General features: G+C 35.4%; 1 protein-coding gene across 3 annotated transcripts in view; it reads right to left on the bottom strand.

Annotated features, from left to right (window-relative positions):
- LOC145785468 (uncharacterized) overlaps positions 1-14,582 on the bottom strand; it is a 26,361-nt gene extending 11,779 nt beyond the window's left edge. For all 3 annotated transcript variants that reach the window (XR_014291178.1, XM_082597118.1, XM_082597119.1), the window contains exons 1-16: positions 14,282-14,582; positions 13,647-13,713; positions 12,725-12,806; positions 11,742-11,928; positions 11,263-11,429; positions 8,222-8,359; positions 7,432-7,621; positions 6,846-7,054; positions 6,350-6,538; positions 5,449-5,723; positions 4,934-5,056; positions 4,179-4,325; positions 3,146-3,272; positions 2,499-2,572; positions 1,322-1,748; positions 444-640 (exon numbers count right to left, since the gene is read on the bottom strand). Coding sequence is in view for 2 of the 3 variants with exons in the window: in XM_082597118.1 (XP_082453244.1) it covers positions 444-640; positions 1,322-1,748; positions 2,499-2,572; positions 3,146-3,272; positions 4,179-4,325; positions 4,934-5,056; positions 5,449-5,723; positions 6,350-6,538; positions 6,846-7,054; positions 7,432-7,621; positions 8,222-8,359; positions 11,263-11,429; positions 11,742-11,928; positions 12,725-12,800 (2,526 nt within the window). In the remaining variant the exon portion in view is untranslated. The remainder of the gene's footprint in view (positions 1-443; positions 641-1,321; positions 1,749-2,498; positions 2,573-3,145; positions 3,273-4,178; positions 4,326-4,933; positions 5,057-5,448; positions 5,724-6,349; positions 6,539-6,845; positions 7,055-7,431; positions 7,622-8,221; positions 8,360-11,262; positions 11,430-11,741; positions 11,929-12,724; positions 12,807-13,646; positions 13,714-14,281) is intronic.

Raw genomic sequence — 14,582 nt, 5'->3', positions numbered from 1 at the left:
TTGCATACAAACGGAACGCCCCGACAAAATTCTCGTTTTAAGTTTTTAAACGTTAACATTTCTACCATAAATATAAGTTACTGAACAAGAATAGAAATGAATTATTCAACAATAACGTAAACTACAAATTTTACGCAGAGGTAATAAGCCTACAGGTTATCTTTTATGGCATAGTTAACTATTCTAGTAGGCTACAGCCAAAGTTCGTTTAACTCGAAGTTGAAGGGACCGACCAAATTGCTTGAAGTTAGTTATACGTTTGTAAATATTTAATTAAGAAGAGTTTTTTGTATGTACTTGATAGGCGTTTTGCAGGGACTAGTCAACCTCTTTCAAGGTATGAAGAGTTTCGAGTTAAAGAGCTTCGAGTTATCGAATTTTGATTGTATGTCGTGACATAGTGCTGGAAAATGATTTAGTTTAATCAGGTTGCCAAATTTTACCTTGCACCGATCATGATTCCAATTGCTTTGTTTGTTATCCCAATAGAAACAATTGACAACGTAAATCAGCATTTTCAATTCTATAACTTCAATGCTTTGATCGAAGTCTGAAAGTAGACCCCCATCGATGGTGATCGTGTAGTTTGTTTCTTTCGAAGGTAGTTCAATGAGTGGAATAGACCAGTCGTAAAACTGTGCTAAATAACGTAAAATCAAGCTTAGTTTTCCACCTAGGCTTGAATTTTTCTTAATGTAACCCAGTGGGGACGCAGCTTATGGCAGCACAAGGGGATATGTAGCTTTTTGGTACAAAAAATGCTAGAGCTACCCATTCCTAAGTATTGAAGGTCAAAAAGATAAATTCCTAAGATTTACATAATGTCTTTGTAAAGTGTCGTAAAATGGAATTGCATTGACAAAGTAGAGACCGTTTTATGAGTAAGCGTGAGGCACTTTTGAGAAAAATAATAATGCCAATTAACAAAAATTTGCAACCTGCAGACTAGGACTATTTAGTGATTTTTACAAACCGATATACTTTGATTCAATCAAAGGTAATAGCAACAACCTGACAAATTCAGATAACTAGACATAGAAAAGACGTTGATTTATGTTGTATCCAGGCTTACGCTTTGTGGTTAAAGATTTAGATTAAATGCACTGAAAGGCAAGGAAGCCAATCTTCGTGTCCACCTTCAGACATGACTTTAAGTGTCCTACCAATGACACAACTACATGCTCTTGAGCGGTGTTGAACTGCCGCCCTTTCGATCACCGCACCAGAGATCTTACCCCTCGGCTATACCCTACGTACCGAAGACAGCTAAATTCTGCAGCTTGAAAAATCAATTTAAGAACTTTAAACGTCTATCACTCACTTCGGGATAAAAATTGCTTTTCCAAATGGACCAATTCAGTGTTTTTGTTTTCAGGAGCAGCTTTTGAATTGAAAGTAATTTTCAAATCCCATATATGATTCGCAGAAGAAGTGTCTTCCAAACTTATTTTGAATATTGATCCATCTATATTCTCCTTTGGGTCAAAGCTTCTTGTAAACTCAATGATCCCAACAGCTTTTAGCACTTGGTCTTCGTTGATACAAACTTTAGAAACGTTTAGGAAAGCGGAAGAATATTGAAGTTTGCTTGGAGGAAGAGGAAAGTTGGAATAAAGATATTGCGCATCTTCGTCGTCGTACAAAGGTCCAACAGGCTTTCCATCATTTCCAATGGAGACAGAAATTACTTCTTCGACTTTACGAGTTGTTGTATTGAAATTAATGACCGTTCCATCAAACTTGTGTGTCTGTAAAAATAATCAAATCTAAATAAAAATGTCACAGGTAAAAGCGTCACAAAACTTAAAAAATAGATGCAATGATAAGACGTAAATTTTATTAACATTTATTTTATTGTGGTTGAGAACTATGTGGCAGCTATAAGCAGCGGTTGAGAAGTGTGCGCGATGAAGTAGTGGTGCAATACTGATGAGCCCAGTCTCATGGGCGGAACACGTGTCTATCGCTGTCAATTCTTGCTACGCTCGACTGCCTAGAAACATATTGTTTTTATGACATGCGATAAAAGCAATGACAATTTTACCGACTGTCGTAAAATCAGTGTGATCTTTTTGCCATTACAAATTTGAATAAAGTGAGAGAAAGCATTTCATTGCTCGAAGCTTCAATGTTTTTCATCCATACAATCTCCAGAAGAGAGACAGATGTGTCACTTAAATGATAAAATATGTCCGTGGGCACCATCCACATAAGAGATATATCTCAATTGACAAATAATTAGTCTTCTTTTTATTTACTTGATTCAACGTCTACAAATGTTGTATCAATGTAAAAAGGCCAATTATGTAAGTTGGATTGAGTTGCGTGCATTCAAAACAATCGAATATATTTACATCGAATTTACGTCGAATGCATTTACACAACAATCTAATCTAATCGCTTAACATGATTTATTAAGGAAACGAATTCGCTGTAAAAAATAACATCTTCGCCTCATTCAAATAAAACTTTTATAAACTTTCTCACTTTCTGCTTACCTCGACGTTAATGATTCCATCCGTGTGTATGGAGCTGATTGGCTGTATTTCAAAGTAGTTGACCAGCTTTCGGGCTGTAAGTATAAAATGCGTTGGTTCCCCGAAAAAGTACACAATGTCTTCACAGTGTGAATCTATTTTACAGTAGTGACAGTAAAAATATTTCTTTTCAGTCCAGAGTGTCGTTACAATTATAGCGCAGTCAAATTTACCTTAAGATTTTCATTCTACGTATATTTCAGATTAAAGTAATTCTTGATGAGGATACACGTAGGCTACGTGTCGAAAACGTTTGAGTTAGTATGTTATATATTTTTTTGTGTGTAATACATTATGTTAAACACGCTAAGGTTATTTTTACTTTGTCTGTCTATGGTTCAACAAAGCAAACTCTTTACCAAAGCTCTAGTAATAAAAAATATTTTTGTCAATATTTTTGAAACCGCGGGCTTCAATGTTATAAAACGTTTTATTTTAGAAGTTTTTATTTCACTTTAAGATAGAGGACTTTGAAGACTTTACGTCGTTGTTTATGTGCAAAAATTACAAGTTTATACTTAGAGTGCATGAGTTCTAAATAATTTTATACCAATTTCAATATTCTACATAGAGCAAATAACTACACAATCCTCAGATATTAAGTTTACCTGTAATATTGAATTTTAAAAAAGAAGCTTCCACACCAGAAGACGCAACTGATACCGTCCTCTCTCCAGGATAAACAATGGGTTGAATTACTCTCGTTAAGGAAATGATCCGTTCAAAATCTTTCTCCTAACAAAATTTAAATGCTTTCGTAAAAGTTGTGAAGTCAAAAATGAACTTAAAAATCAAGAATCTTTAGTTAAAAATCTTAAGCTTAAAAATTTTCAAACTTAGCAGGAATAATTGTGAATAACAGGAAAAGATTTAATACTTCTTGCTACACAAAGGTGGAAACAATAAAAACTCACCAAACTTCCCAGTCTTTTGATAATTTGATTTAAAAAAGTTGAATTTACAATCCTGGAAGTTTTTTTTTTAGATCTTAGAAGGTCTTAGTCGAAACAGCGCAAAGAATTCGATACTTTGCACAAAACATACCTCTTACAAGCTTTGCAAATATTCTTAGGAAATAATATAGCAACTTCTTTATAATGAAAATGTTTTTTGTCTTATGTTCAATTTTGCATTTACCATAATAAGTTATGGTTATCATTACTGGCAATATCAAATTAGTAATATTCCTACTGCAAGAAGATTTCTTTTTAAAAAGCAAATTCGATTTTCCTTGGTTGCTTAACCAGGGTTGCCAGATGGCCTAAACTTTGGACAAAAACACTAAATTAGCCTAATTTCATACGCTGTCGGCGAGTAAATCTTTCGGATGTTTATTTGTGCCAATGTTTACGTTTCTGTGACATCAATGAAGTGTTGGAACACAACTAAAACATTTTTTACTAACTGTCTTAAAATGTCCGAAATTCATATTAATACGGTCAGAAATCTTCTGGATTACTTGGCAACGCTACGCCTAACTAGACTTGAAAATATCTACTTTTCAGTCTGTGGTGTATCAACCAAACTTAGAAGACTCGATAGAAAAAGATCTACTTATCAAATTTTCTCAAAGATAATAATTCTATGCCAACATGTAAAACTTATGACATATTAACAACTTGTTATGAAGTAACGTTTTACCGAAATCCTATTGATTCGTTTGGACTGCAACATGTGAGAGGCTGCTGATACGCACGAACTAACAAGCGATATAAGGTCAAATGCGTCTTCTTCGCGTCTTGAGATTGCAAAAGATTTAATTTCATCCAGCTTCGTCCATATCAATCCCTGCAAAATAAGGCAATCGCTAATATCGTATATATGGCGTATGTGATTTGAAATACAATCATATACAAGCATTCAAGTTATGTATTGTACTTACAGCTAGAAAGCCAAAATATACATGGTTTCACTGCAACATACTCAGTGCGGTTTTGAGCTATCTTCTATTGATTTTTGTACACTACAGTGATTAAATTAATGTAATTAAACAAAATTTTCGGAAGCACTCTTGAAAAATATTTTCAAGTGTACTATGAAAGCAGTTTTTAATGTTTCTCTGATTGACTACAAATACAGCATTAATAAGAAATATTATCATTAATCTCATATGAGTATAAATAGGCTACTGCTACTTTTAATGTATTCATTGATAGACTACTGGAAAAAACTACTGTTTTCGCAGAGCACAGATGTGTGAATGTGATTAGTTATTTGGCATAATCACACTGAAAATCTATTTTGATTATTTTATATTATTATGCAGGAAGGCGATCATGTCATAAAATTGGGTCATGTCCAGCTTTGAAAATACATTGAATGACTTTAAAAAGTTTGTATTAATATTTGACACAAGTAAAATAAACTGTAACACAAATCAAATTATTTTCTCTTACTTTTGTTTCACTTCTGACCATATGAGTTTGGTTTGTGATATGGTTGAAGATATCACAAACTTGTTTGGCCGTATCTAGGGTAAAGATTTTTACTTTTGTCATTTCTTCAGCGACTTTATGAATCTAAAATATGTAAAAGTGTTTGAAAAATGTTAATGATGAATATATAACATACAAACCAAAAACACCACACTCCAACCTTTTTTAACTGAAATTAAATACAAAAATGCTCCTCACAAAAATTAAATATTTTATAATCCGCCCCGATACAGTAGCCGGTTTGGCTCTCGGGGTGTGCGCTGAAGCAGCGTCTTTTAACAACCGCTCTTCATTCAGCGGCAACTAGTAGATGAAGTAATTCAAAGACAACAACATTTTAACAAACAGAAACTTCACTGTCAATCTCAGTGGTTCAAAGCTTCATACAAGCAAAACTGTCAGAAATAAATTCTCAAAGAAGCTGTTTCAGTCCAAAGATAAAGATTCAAACCACCCATAACCCACTACAATTTTACCGAATTATAAGGAACTGCTGTCATGTCTTCTCGTCCGGCTAAAGTCTGTGCTATTGTCTGCACATCTTTGGTGACGAGGTCGAAATGGAGTTCCTTATTGACATCATTATCTGTGCCGAATCCTTTCACAACGATTGATGTGGTTTGCGTTGTGCATGAATCAATAGCATTGCAAACTTTCATCAAGAAAGATACGTTGGTAGTATGGATTGGACTTATAATGAACCCGCTCAAAAGTGTGTCGTATCCATGCTGTAGTAGCGAATTCCTGTTTTCTGCATACAAATAACGTCACATTACTAAAAATTCTTAAACGGGTTCAATGGTGAGACTGATTTTACGTTTCAAGAAAGTGATCATTTTTATTGCAGCAGTTACACATTTAGAGTGTTTTGTTATTTTATTTTATTTAATGTGTAGCTTTACCTACTTCTCGTTATCAATAAAACAAACTTACGCTATGCCTACATTTACCACAACACTATCGGTGAAATAACACGCCTTTTGCCACATTGATTACAAATATTGTAGGTCAAATAATAACTTATTTTATAATTTAATTTCTAGTTTTTACAAAACCAGCAAAGAGAGTCTGGCCAGGTTTAAAGTTATACACATTTCTGTCCATATTCGAGCTTGAATTCTGTATATTATTTCGAAAATCGATATGTTAAGTTGCTTTTGGTAATTTGATTTACTCAGAAAATTAAATTTATTGTTTATTGTTGCTTCTGGCATTATTAAAACAAGTGTCTAGGTTTGAGTTGTCAGGTTTGAGCTAATTTTTAGCAATATTTTTGTTGTTGGGACTACATGGTCGTCCCGCGTCCTCGTTTCTCTGAAGAAAATGTTCTGTACATTCTTTAGAAAAAATTTTTTTTTTTCTTTTTGGTTATCTTACCCCCGTGTAGAAGGTAGAACTTGTAGTGCAATGGAATGTTCAGGTCAACATATTGTTCGCAGGACAAACTCACAACAGTTCTCCCTCTTATGCTTTCGATGTAAGAGAAATCGCAATATCCACTTCGTGGAGTGGTCTTCTGCCCAAATCTCAAAGATGCGGACGCTTTTTTTCCAGCAACGTCAAATCCTTATAACTCGTAAACTGTTATTTGTAAGCGATAATGTTTGTATGTGCCAGATAACACGCTATAGTTGCTATACTGATTGTATAATCACTTCAGACATTACAACAAGTAACAATGATTTTATACGAGGATTAAAAGACAATGATCTCTAACGTCTGTATCAGATCATGCTCATAATAATCAATAGATGCAATAATCGTCTCCAGTCACATCATAATTGAAGGTACAGTATGACCCTACAACAACCTACATAATTTCATTATTCTTATTAATATTATTAAAACAATTAACATTTTTCTTACAGCTCACCTGTCACGGTTAAATAATTGTTGAAACTCGAACGAAGCTTTTCAATAAGTTCTTGACTGACCGTGCAAAACTCTTGGCTATTGCATTTGTCTAAGTTTGTTGTGTTGAAATGCAGCAACACCCATTCAGAACTTTGACAGGTTGGGCATTCGAGTCGAAGCACAAAAGGCAAATGCTCATTGAGATAAAGTCCACAATTGGACACACAACTGAAAAGTAATATCAATCAACATCACTCCGCTAAGAACTGAATGTTTACCTGAGAAATTGCACTGAAACTTGAAAAACTGTATCAATTTTGTAGCCCATGTAGGATATAGTATTTTGTATACAGTGACAAGAGGTGACAACAAGGAATGGCCGACTAACTAGTTTCAATCAGTTTATTGTTTCTTGGTGGAGTGCTGTAACCTAGTTGGCTTAACAAGCACAGACAACCAATAAGGAAAATTGCAACAACAAAATGGCTTTAAAAGTTGCATCACTTGTTGGTAACCTAACAAAGTCTTGGCAACACAAGCTAATTAAATCAGATGGCAAATCAAACTTAAGTAGCCATGAAGAAATATTGCTTCACATAACTAACCTTAGATGCATTTCAGGAGCATTTTGTGCAAGAATTTCAATCGCTTGGTCAGCATATCCAGGTTCAAATCCCGCTTTGGACGCATAAGCACGAATGAAATAATGCTCGCTATCAACCAATGCAAAAGTAGAGAATTTCATAGTATGACCACTGGATATGTAAAGTTGAGTTTGCTGAGTGAAGCAGTCACCTTTGGCAAGCAAATAACATTAATCAATGATTAGGCCTACTTGAAGATTTTTCGAACTTAGTTTTTAAAACAAAATATCACTGTAAACTATCTAAGTTGCATCATGGTTGCATATATTTTTGAAATTTCATACTGTAAATGTTATTAATTCAGAAGGTGCGCATAGACATCACAGACAAAACATTAGTGAATCAACAAAACAAGTTATACGTTTCTAGTTTTACTTTCCTATTCATTAAATATTGCAACTAGAGCTAATGGATAAAAAATCCTGATGGTTTTATATTGTGATGATCATTCGGATTCTACGAACGAAGAACCTACAAGATCTAGTGGTGCTGGTTCGAATCTCGAGGTGCGCGCTTGTGCAACGTATTTCAAGGACTGCTCTACATCAAGCAAAACCTATTGGATTTGATGGAATAATTCACAGACAACAACACTTCAAGAGTAGAAAATTTCAATTTGTCAAATTCGGGCTTGAGTCAGTGGTTCAAAGCCTTTACAAGTATGCAAGACTACCAGAAAGCTCACAAAAGAAGATTTTCCAGTTGGAAGATAAAAATTTCTACAATCAATCAATTAAAGTTATTAACTCACCTTGTTTGAGAAGTTTGGCTATTTTGACATCCCCAGGTAAATCTTCCCTAGACGTTGCACAAAACCAGTCCATTGTGAAGGGATTGTCTTCTTCATAATGTAGAGTCGTTTGAAACTTTACAATCTTACTGTTTATTCCTATAAAACGTTATTTTCAAAGTTACACACAAAAAATAACACAATCTTTCAGTCTATCTAGCCTTATCCTCAAGAACAATTCAAAATTCTATTCTTGGCCAAAAAGAAAAGCGATACCAAAATACTCTATAAAAAGTAAGTTGAATCGAATGGAAGAGGAATTAAAACAACAATAATGATACAAAGCTCACATATTATAATGATAAATCAAGACATAGGAATTTGCGATCAAATAATGTTTTGTCTATTTTGTCTTGTTTTAAAATAAAATTATTTTTTATTTCAAATAGTTATAGTTTATAAGGAACACGCATTATAAAACTTATATATGCTACCTACGAAGCAAAAAAGTTTTATTTTGTGCTGTTTTCAAACCTATGTGTAAAATCAGCGACACTTATAGTGTGGTCGTAGTATCATTGACAAACGGCTTTACGGTGACAATATAAAGACTCAAATATAAGTATATTATTTGTGAAAAAGTACATTCATGAATTGTGCTCTTAATACTTTGGAAATCTAGCAGTTTGAATGTGTTTGTATGGAATCGTCATCTCTGCTAAATTATTACTTTTATATTGTACACTTATTCCCTCAATGTTGAGAACTAAGTGCAAATGTTACCATTGCCATACAGTTTTTAATCGTCGAGGTATATAGCTCACGTTTACCTGATATATAGCTCACATTTACTCATATACAGCGCTTTGCTTACAAACTAACGAGCTGCAGTTAATACAATTATCAACTTAACTTACCTTACTAACTTCACTTGCTAATTTATTAACTTGCTAATTTATTAACTTCACTTGCTAGTTTATTAACTTGCTAATTTATTAAGTTACCCAGAACTCGTTTATTTCCACCTTTGATTTGAAAGTTTAATTTCGGTTTGAAAACTTCCACCAAAGTGAAGTCCATTTCTTCTTCATGTTCCTTGTTTGAAATATCAAATGACGTCACAACTAAAGTGATGACGTATAATCCAGCAGGAAGGTCAGTAGGCAAGATTAAGATTTCGGTTTGAGTGGCATCGTTCTTTAGCTCAACCCAATTATATCCATCTGGCACTTCGTAACTGTGGTTAATTTTATGCACTACCCAATTGTATTGCAGGGTATAGTACTGGATGCATGTACGTTCTCCATTGTCGGTTGCAATTGTTGTCTGTGCTGAAAGCGAAATTCTTTTCATTAAGTTCACAGGCGAGGTAAACCAGCCATACTTGTTTCCATCGCGTATTCTCGCCTTCTGCAGGCAAGCACGTCTGTTTCTCACAAATATTTGATATGGGATTGTGTATTGCAGGTTGTAGTTTGGATTTTTGAGGGAGATGACAATTTTTTGTCTACCAGGGTACTTGAAAACGATAGGACCTGTTTCTCGTAAAAAATACCTCGAGTTGAATGGGACGCTAACGGTGTGATCAGGTCTAAACAATGTCTTTTTAACATTGAATACCCAAAAGTCACTTCCACTGTAAAACTTCTGGAAGTCAGGCCGAGGATCGTAGTTATAATAGAGGAGTCCATGAAAGTTTCCAACGTCTGTTCTCACAAATATATTCAACTCACTTTTTTGGTTGACATAAGCATGCCCAGTTACAGCTATATACACGTCATAAATCTGGGGTAAAAGCTCAAAAGGTCCCCATGCTCCGGTTAGAAAGGAGTTTTGATTTGAGGCATTGGCATATATTCTAAACTTGTTGTCATCTGTACTTTGCTTGAAGTTTACAAAAGGAGGTGAAGGCCGTTTTATTGTCCACAACTCGCAATCTTTCGGACAAAAAGTCTCGTATTTGGCAACAATGGAATAAATTGAGTCGTGCTTGATAAGATCAGCTGAGATATTTGCTGGAACACCTTCTTTAAAACGGAAATGTATTTCATACGTTTTTGGCGAAACAAATACGTCAGTAGAAAGACTGAATTCTTTCAGCAATTTGTAAGTTGTAAAATTCCAATAATATGCCATCCATGACACGGTATTTTCTAAAATAATCGTGAAAGGTCGGACACCGGGCCCAGAATGAATTTGCATTATTCTTGTTAAGCTTGTACTAAAAGAAGTCGATGTTGGATCAGTACTTGAACCAACATCACGGTAACTTTCTCCGGCTACTATCAGATGATATATAAACGGCGAAGTGGGATCATGTGTAAAGTTCAAAAATGCGCTATCTGACACATATGGATAAGCAACTGGGATGTATTTTAAGTTGATTGAATTTGAGGTCAGGTTTGCTTCAACCGTTATTGATCCTTTTGAGTTTAATGCGCCCAACCAATGGATTTTTGTACAAGAAAATTGAAATTGAAATAATCCTCCAATTTTGTAAGTATGATGAACCTTCGCCGGCAAAGAGAGAATGATCTGGTTGTATCCATCTCCGAACGAGAGTTCACATATCAACTTAACGCCCTTCACTGGTGTTCTCAGCAAAGTCAACTCAAAAAGCATCTTCTCTCCCACAGCAATTGGGACATGGGACACCACTCTCACATGAACATCTATAAACAAGTTAGCTGCTACTGCATTTCTTTCTGTAAAAACGTCTATTATCGTGCTGTTTTAGCCATAGGATATAGCATATAGAAAATTGCTTAACTATGGCAAAAGTTTTGAATTCTTGGTTTATCAAATACATTGGCCTTTTGTGTGTATCTAACGTAGAACAAAGAGCAGCAGTTTGTAGATACTCTTTGCAATGTCTGCATGCCATTGCAGTTCCAATACCAGTGCACAAGTAAAAATCTTAAGATCATATCAATTTTTGCTTTGTTAAATTTAAAAACTTTTCATGAGTACACACTGCACACATTCAAAGATGCAAAATTTTACATTCAGAAAACGTTTCTTTCAACTAAAAAATAACTCAACAAAAAACAAAACTATTGTACCAACTAAAGCAAACTTGAATGCAAAGCTTTCGAAACAGTTGCGCGAATGGAAGGCTATCGTAGTGTTCTGGACGTCTTTTTCTATGTAATCATTAACTTCTTCTGCGGCACAAAACTTCTTCACTTGCCTTCTTCCAGAGAGCACTCGCACTGCAGCAGCCAAGCAACTGGTAAAAGTGACAAAGTCATTAACAACAACAGTTATCTTTGACAGGCTTTTCGGATGTAAACATGCATAGTTAATGACATAGCACATGACTAGGAAACTGTGTTCCGAAAGCTAGTGCAAACAGCTACCACCATAGCGAACTCGCAGCATCAAGCTAAAACAGGTCGTTAGTATACAGTATACATAGTAAAAATATAGGCTACTATAATATTTAGAGATTGACCCGGCAATTAACTCCCGTGTGATTAAATGTTATGTAGCCAAATTGAAAGTCCTTAAGCTTTTGTATTAAATTTACAGTTTCTCTTACCTGGCCTTATCGAATCCTTTAAATCTTGTAAAGTGGATATAAAGTGCTTTATCTGGTGGCACTGTGATATTCCACATTCTCCAGTGGGAATCAATGTTGGACGGAGTCCTGTCCATGAGACACTGTGCCCGGGTGGGAGAACGTACAACGCCCAAAGGAACTGTGATTAGGTACCTTCTGGCGGCAACTGCATTCATAAGAAATATTAGGTACACTTATTGTTGAAACTGCGTCGTTTAGTGTTTTATGAAGCAACTTGCATTATAGAAATTAGTTTAGAAGCAAAATGGTTGGAACGCCTGGTTAATCTAATCCAAAAATAAAGAACCCAAATTGTCGATACTAAACTCATGTTCAGCAAACGTTTTGAAAACTATAGGCTACTGTTTTCATCTTCAGTGATTTATAGGGGTTGTGGAAAGTTGGTGGTTGGTTTTGAATCTTTATCCTCGGAGTGGACAAAACCTTGATAGGTTATTTCTGGTATTTTCGCACACTTGTAGAAGCTTTTGACGCAGGGCCGGTTACCGAGGTTGGCAGAATGAAGTTTCCGATTGTTGAAGTGTTGTTGTCGGGGAATTACTCCATTCACTAGGTGCCGCTGAACGGAGAGCAGTTCTGAAATGCGTTTCTCAAGCGCACACCCAGAAAGTCAGACCAGCACTGTGTGATCTTGAGCCGGGCGCGTAACCACTGAGCTAACGGGGCTCAAAGCATGTAGTGGGGTTCTATGACGGTCCCTCGAGGGTTCCACATTTTTTTGGGAAACTGTTTTTTTGCTTCATTATATTGATGCGTTATTCTGAATTTTCAGCTCATCGTGCCGTATTGGCAAGTAGGCCAGTTAGTTAAACAAAGGGTTGAGTACAGGCAACAGCCACAAAAGAAACATAGATAGTTGTTGCGTCACTTAACAAGAACGTTATTGTAACATTTCAAACACAACCTATTGATTAACAATCTATTTTTGTAGGCTTTCTTACCACTTGAAAAACATAGAATTGCCGGCAGTATCAACTGAAATATCTTCTTTATTTTCGATACAGTGTGATTTTTCATTCTTTGCTGAAAACAAAATTAACACTAAAAACTTCAATTCACTTGTTGATAAGTCAAGCCATGCTTCTATTTAGCAATTTTGACAGTTCAAGCTGGTTTAGGTTTCCAAGCTGGCAATAAAAATAACGGCAAGAATATAGCTTAGCCTACCGGGAGTGAAAACAAAATTGTCGATGGCAGAAACATCTAAATTGACCTAGCACCTCTAAAAATCTTACCGCATATAAACTTCCTCACTTGCAATTAATCATTGTAATTTGAGAAAATAAAAAATGTACTTTCTAGGACTGCTTGATAGGCTACATATTTCTCGGAATTGAAATATAGTCTTTTACAAACGTTTAATTCAAAACGAAATCAAAACAAAAAAGAAGTGAAAAATTTGTTTATTTCAATCTGGAGATTTTGTGACGCAGTAGCATGCTTACATTCTTAGAAGGCAAAGCAAAAACTAGGCTTATAGGCGACGAAAACTTAGCAAAACCTGGCTTCCACGTTTGTCACAAATTAAAAAAATATATAAGTAAACAACAGGATGTAAAGAACAGGATCTAGAGAAACGAAATTGGGATACTTGAACGGACCCAATAAAACTGGAGTCTCCTACAAGTCAGCTTTACACAGCAATATAAAAACTTTAATATGTTTCTTCTTGTTATCACAAAGTGTTCAATTAGTTTCCGAAGTCTTGACTGAGCCCAAACATAACAAAATAAAAAAAATCAAATGATCATTTTGTATCAAAATTGAAAATCAAAAACGTTCTATAACAGATGTTGGTTGTATGTGGCCGACGCTGAAAGAATAACCATGATTAATGAATAAAAATATTGTTGACCGTTTTACCTTTTTTTTTCCTTTAGGGAGCTTAAAGAGGGGTTTCGTTACATTCACACTGGTTGAATTTGTCAAGCTGCAAAGGAGAAAAATGATATTTTCCAGGCGTTACAAATCTCAATTAAGGAATAATGAATGTCGTCGTGGTGCTGAAGTCGTCTCTGGGCCACACTCTTACCAGCGATTTGCACACCTTTGTGCTGAGTCTTGGTAAGTAGGCTACTTATATGCTATCCACTGAGTATAATGAAAACATTTTCATATAAACATAAAAACGTCGGCCCCATTAGCTCAGTGGTAACGCTTTTAACTCAAGATGACGCAGCGCTGGTTCGGCTCTGGGTGTGCGCTTGAGCAGGGCATTTCAGGACTGCTCTTTATTCAGCGGCCACCAGTGGATGGAATGATATCCCGGCAACAACACTTCAACAATCGAAAACTTACCTCTGCCAATCTCGGTGACCGGGTTTGCCTCAAAAGCCTCTAGAAGTATGCGAAACTATCAGGAATTACCAATCAAGGTTTTGTCAGTCCGAGGATAAAGATTCAAAACTAAGCCATTTCACTGCTAGCAAACCTCTTAATTTCACAGCAAAAACGCTTCCAATAAGTTTGAACGACCAATATTTGTTATTAAAAGCTACCTGCACTTGAAGTCACAAGAGTCAAAGCTGAAGGGAAAAAGAGCTGCAGGTTTCGTCCGCTGGTTAGCTATTAGCTGATAATTTGTAGCAGCAAGATTAGCATTATCCGAAAAACATGTTAAATCTGTCTCTTCCGCTTGGATGCTTTGGGCACGTGCGTGCAAATCCCGCTGTGAGTAGCCTAACAACAAATCTTTTGCCTTTCCACAACATTAAGGCTAACCTGGTCCCACTTAGGCTAATGGTTTTATAAAGGAATTCAACTGAATATTCGGTTGAAACAACGTTACACTATTTTTGA

Source organism: Aplidium turbinatum, chromosome 16, assembly GCF_918807975.1.
Source record: "Aplidium turbinatum chromosome 16, kaAplTurb1.1, whole genome shotgun sequence".
Taxonomy (NCBI): domain Eukaryota; kingdom Metazoa; phylum Chordata; class Ascidiacea; order Aplousobranchia; family Polyclinidae; genus Aplidium; species Aplidium turbinatum.
This window is presented reverse-complemented; position numbering and strand designations above follow the sequence as displayed.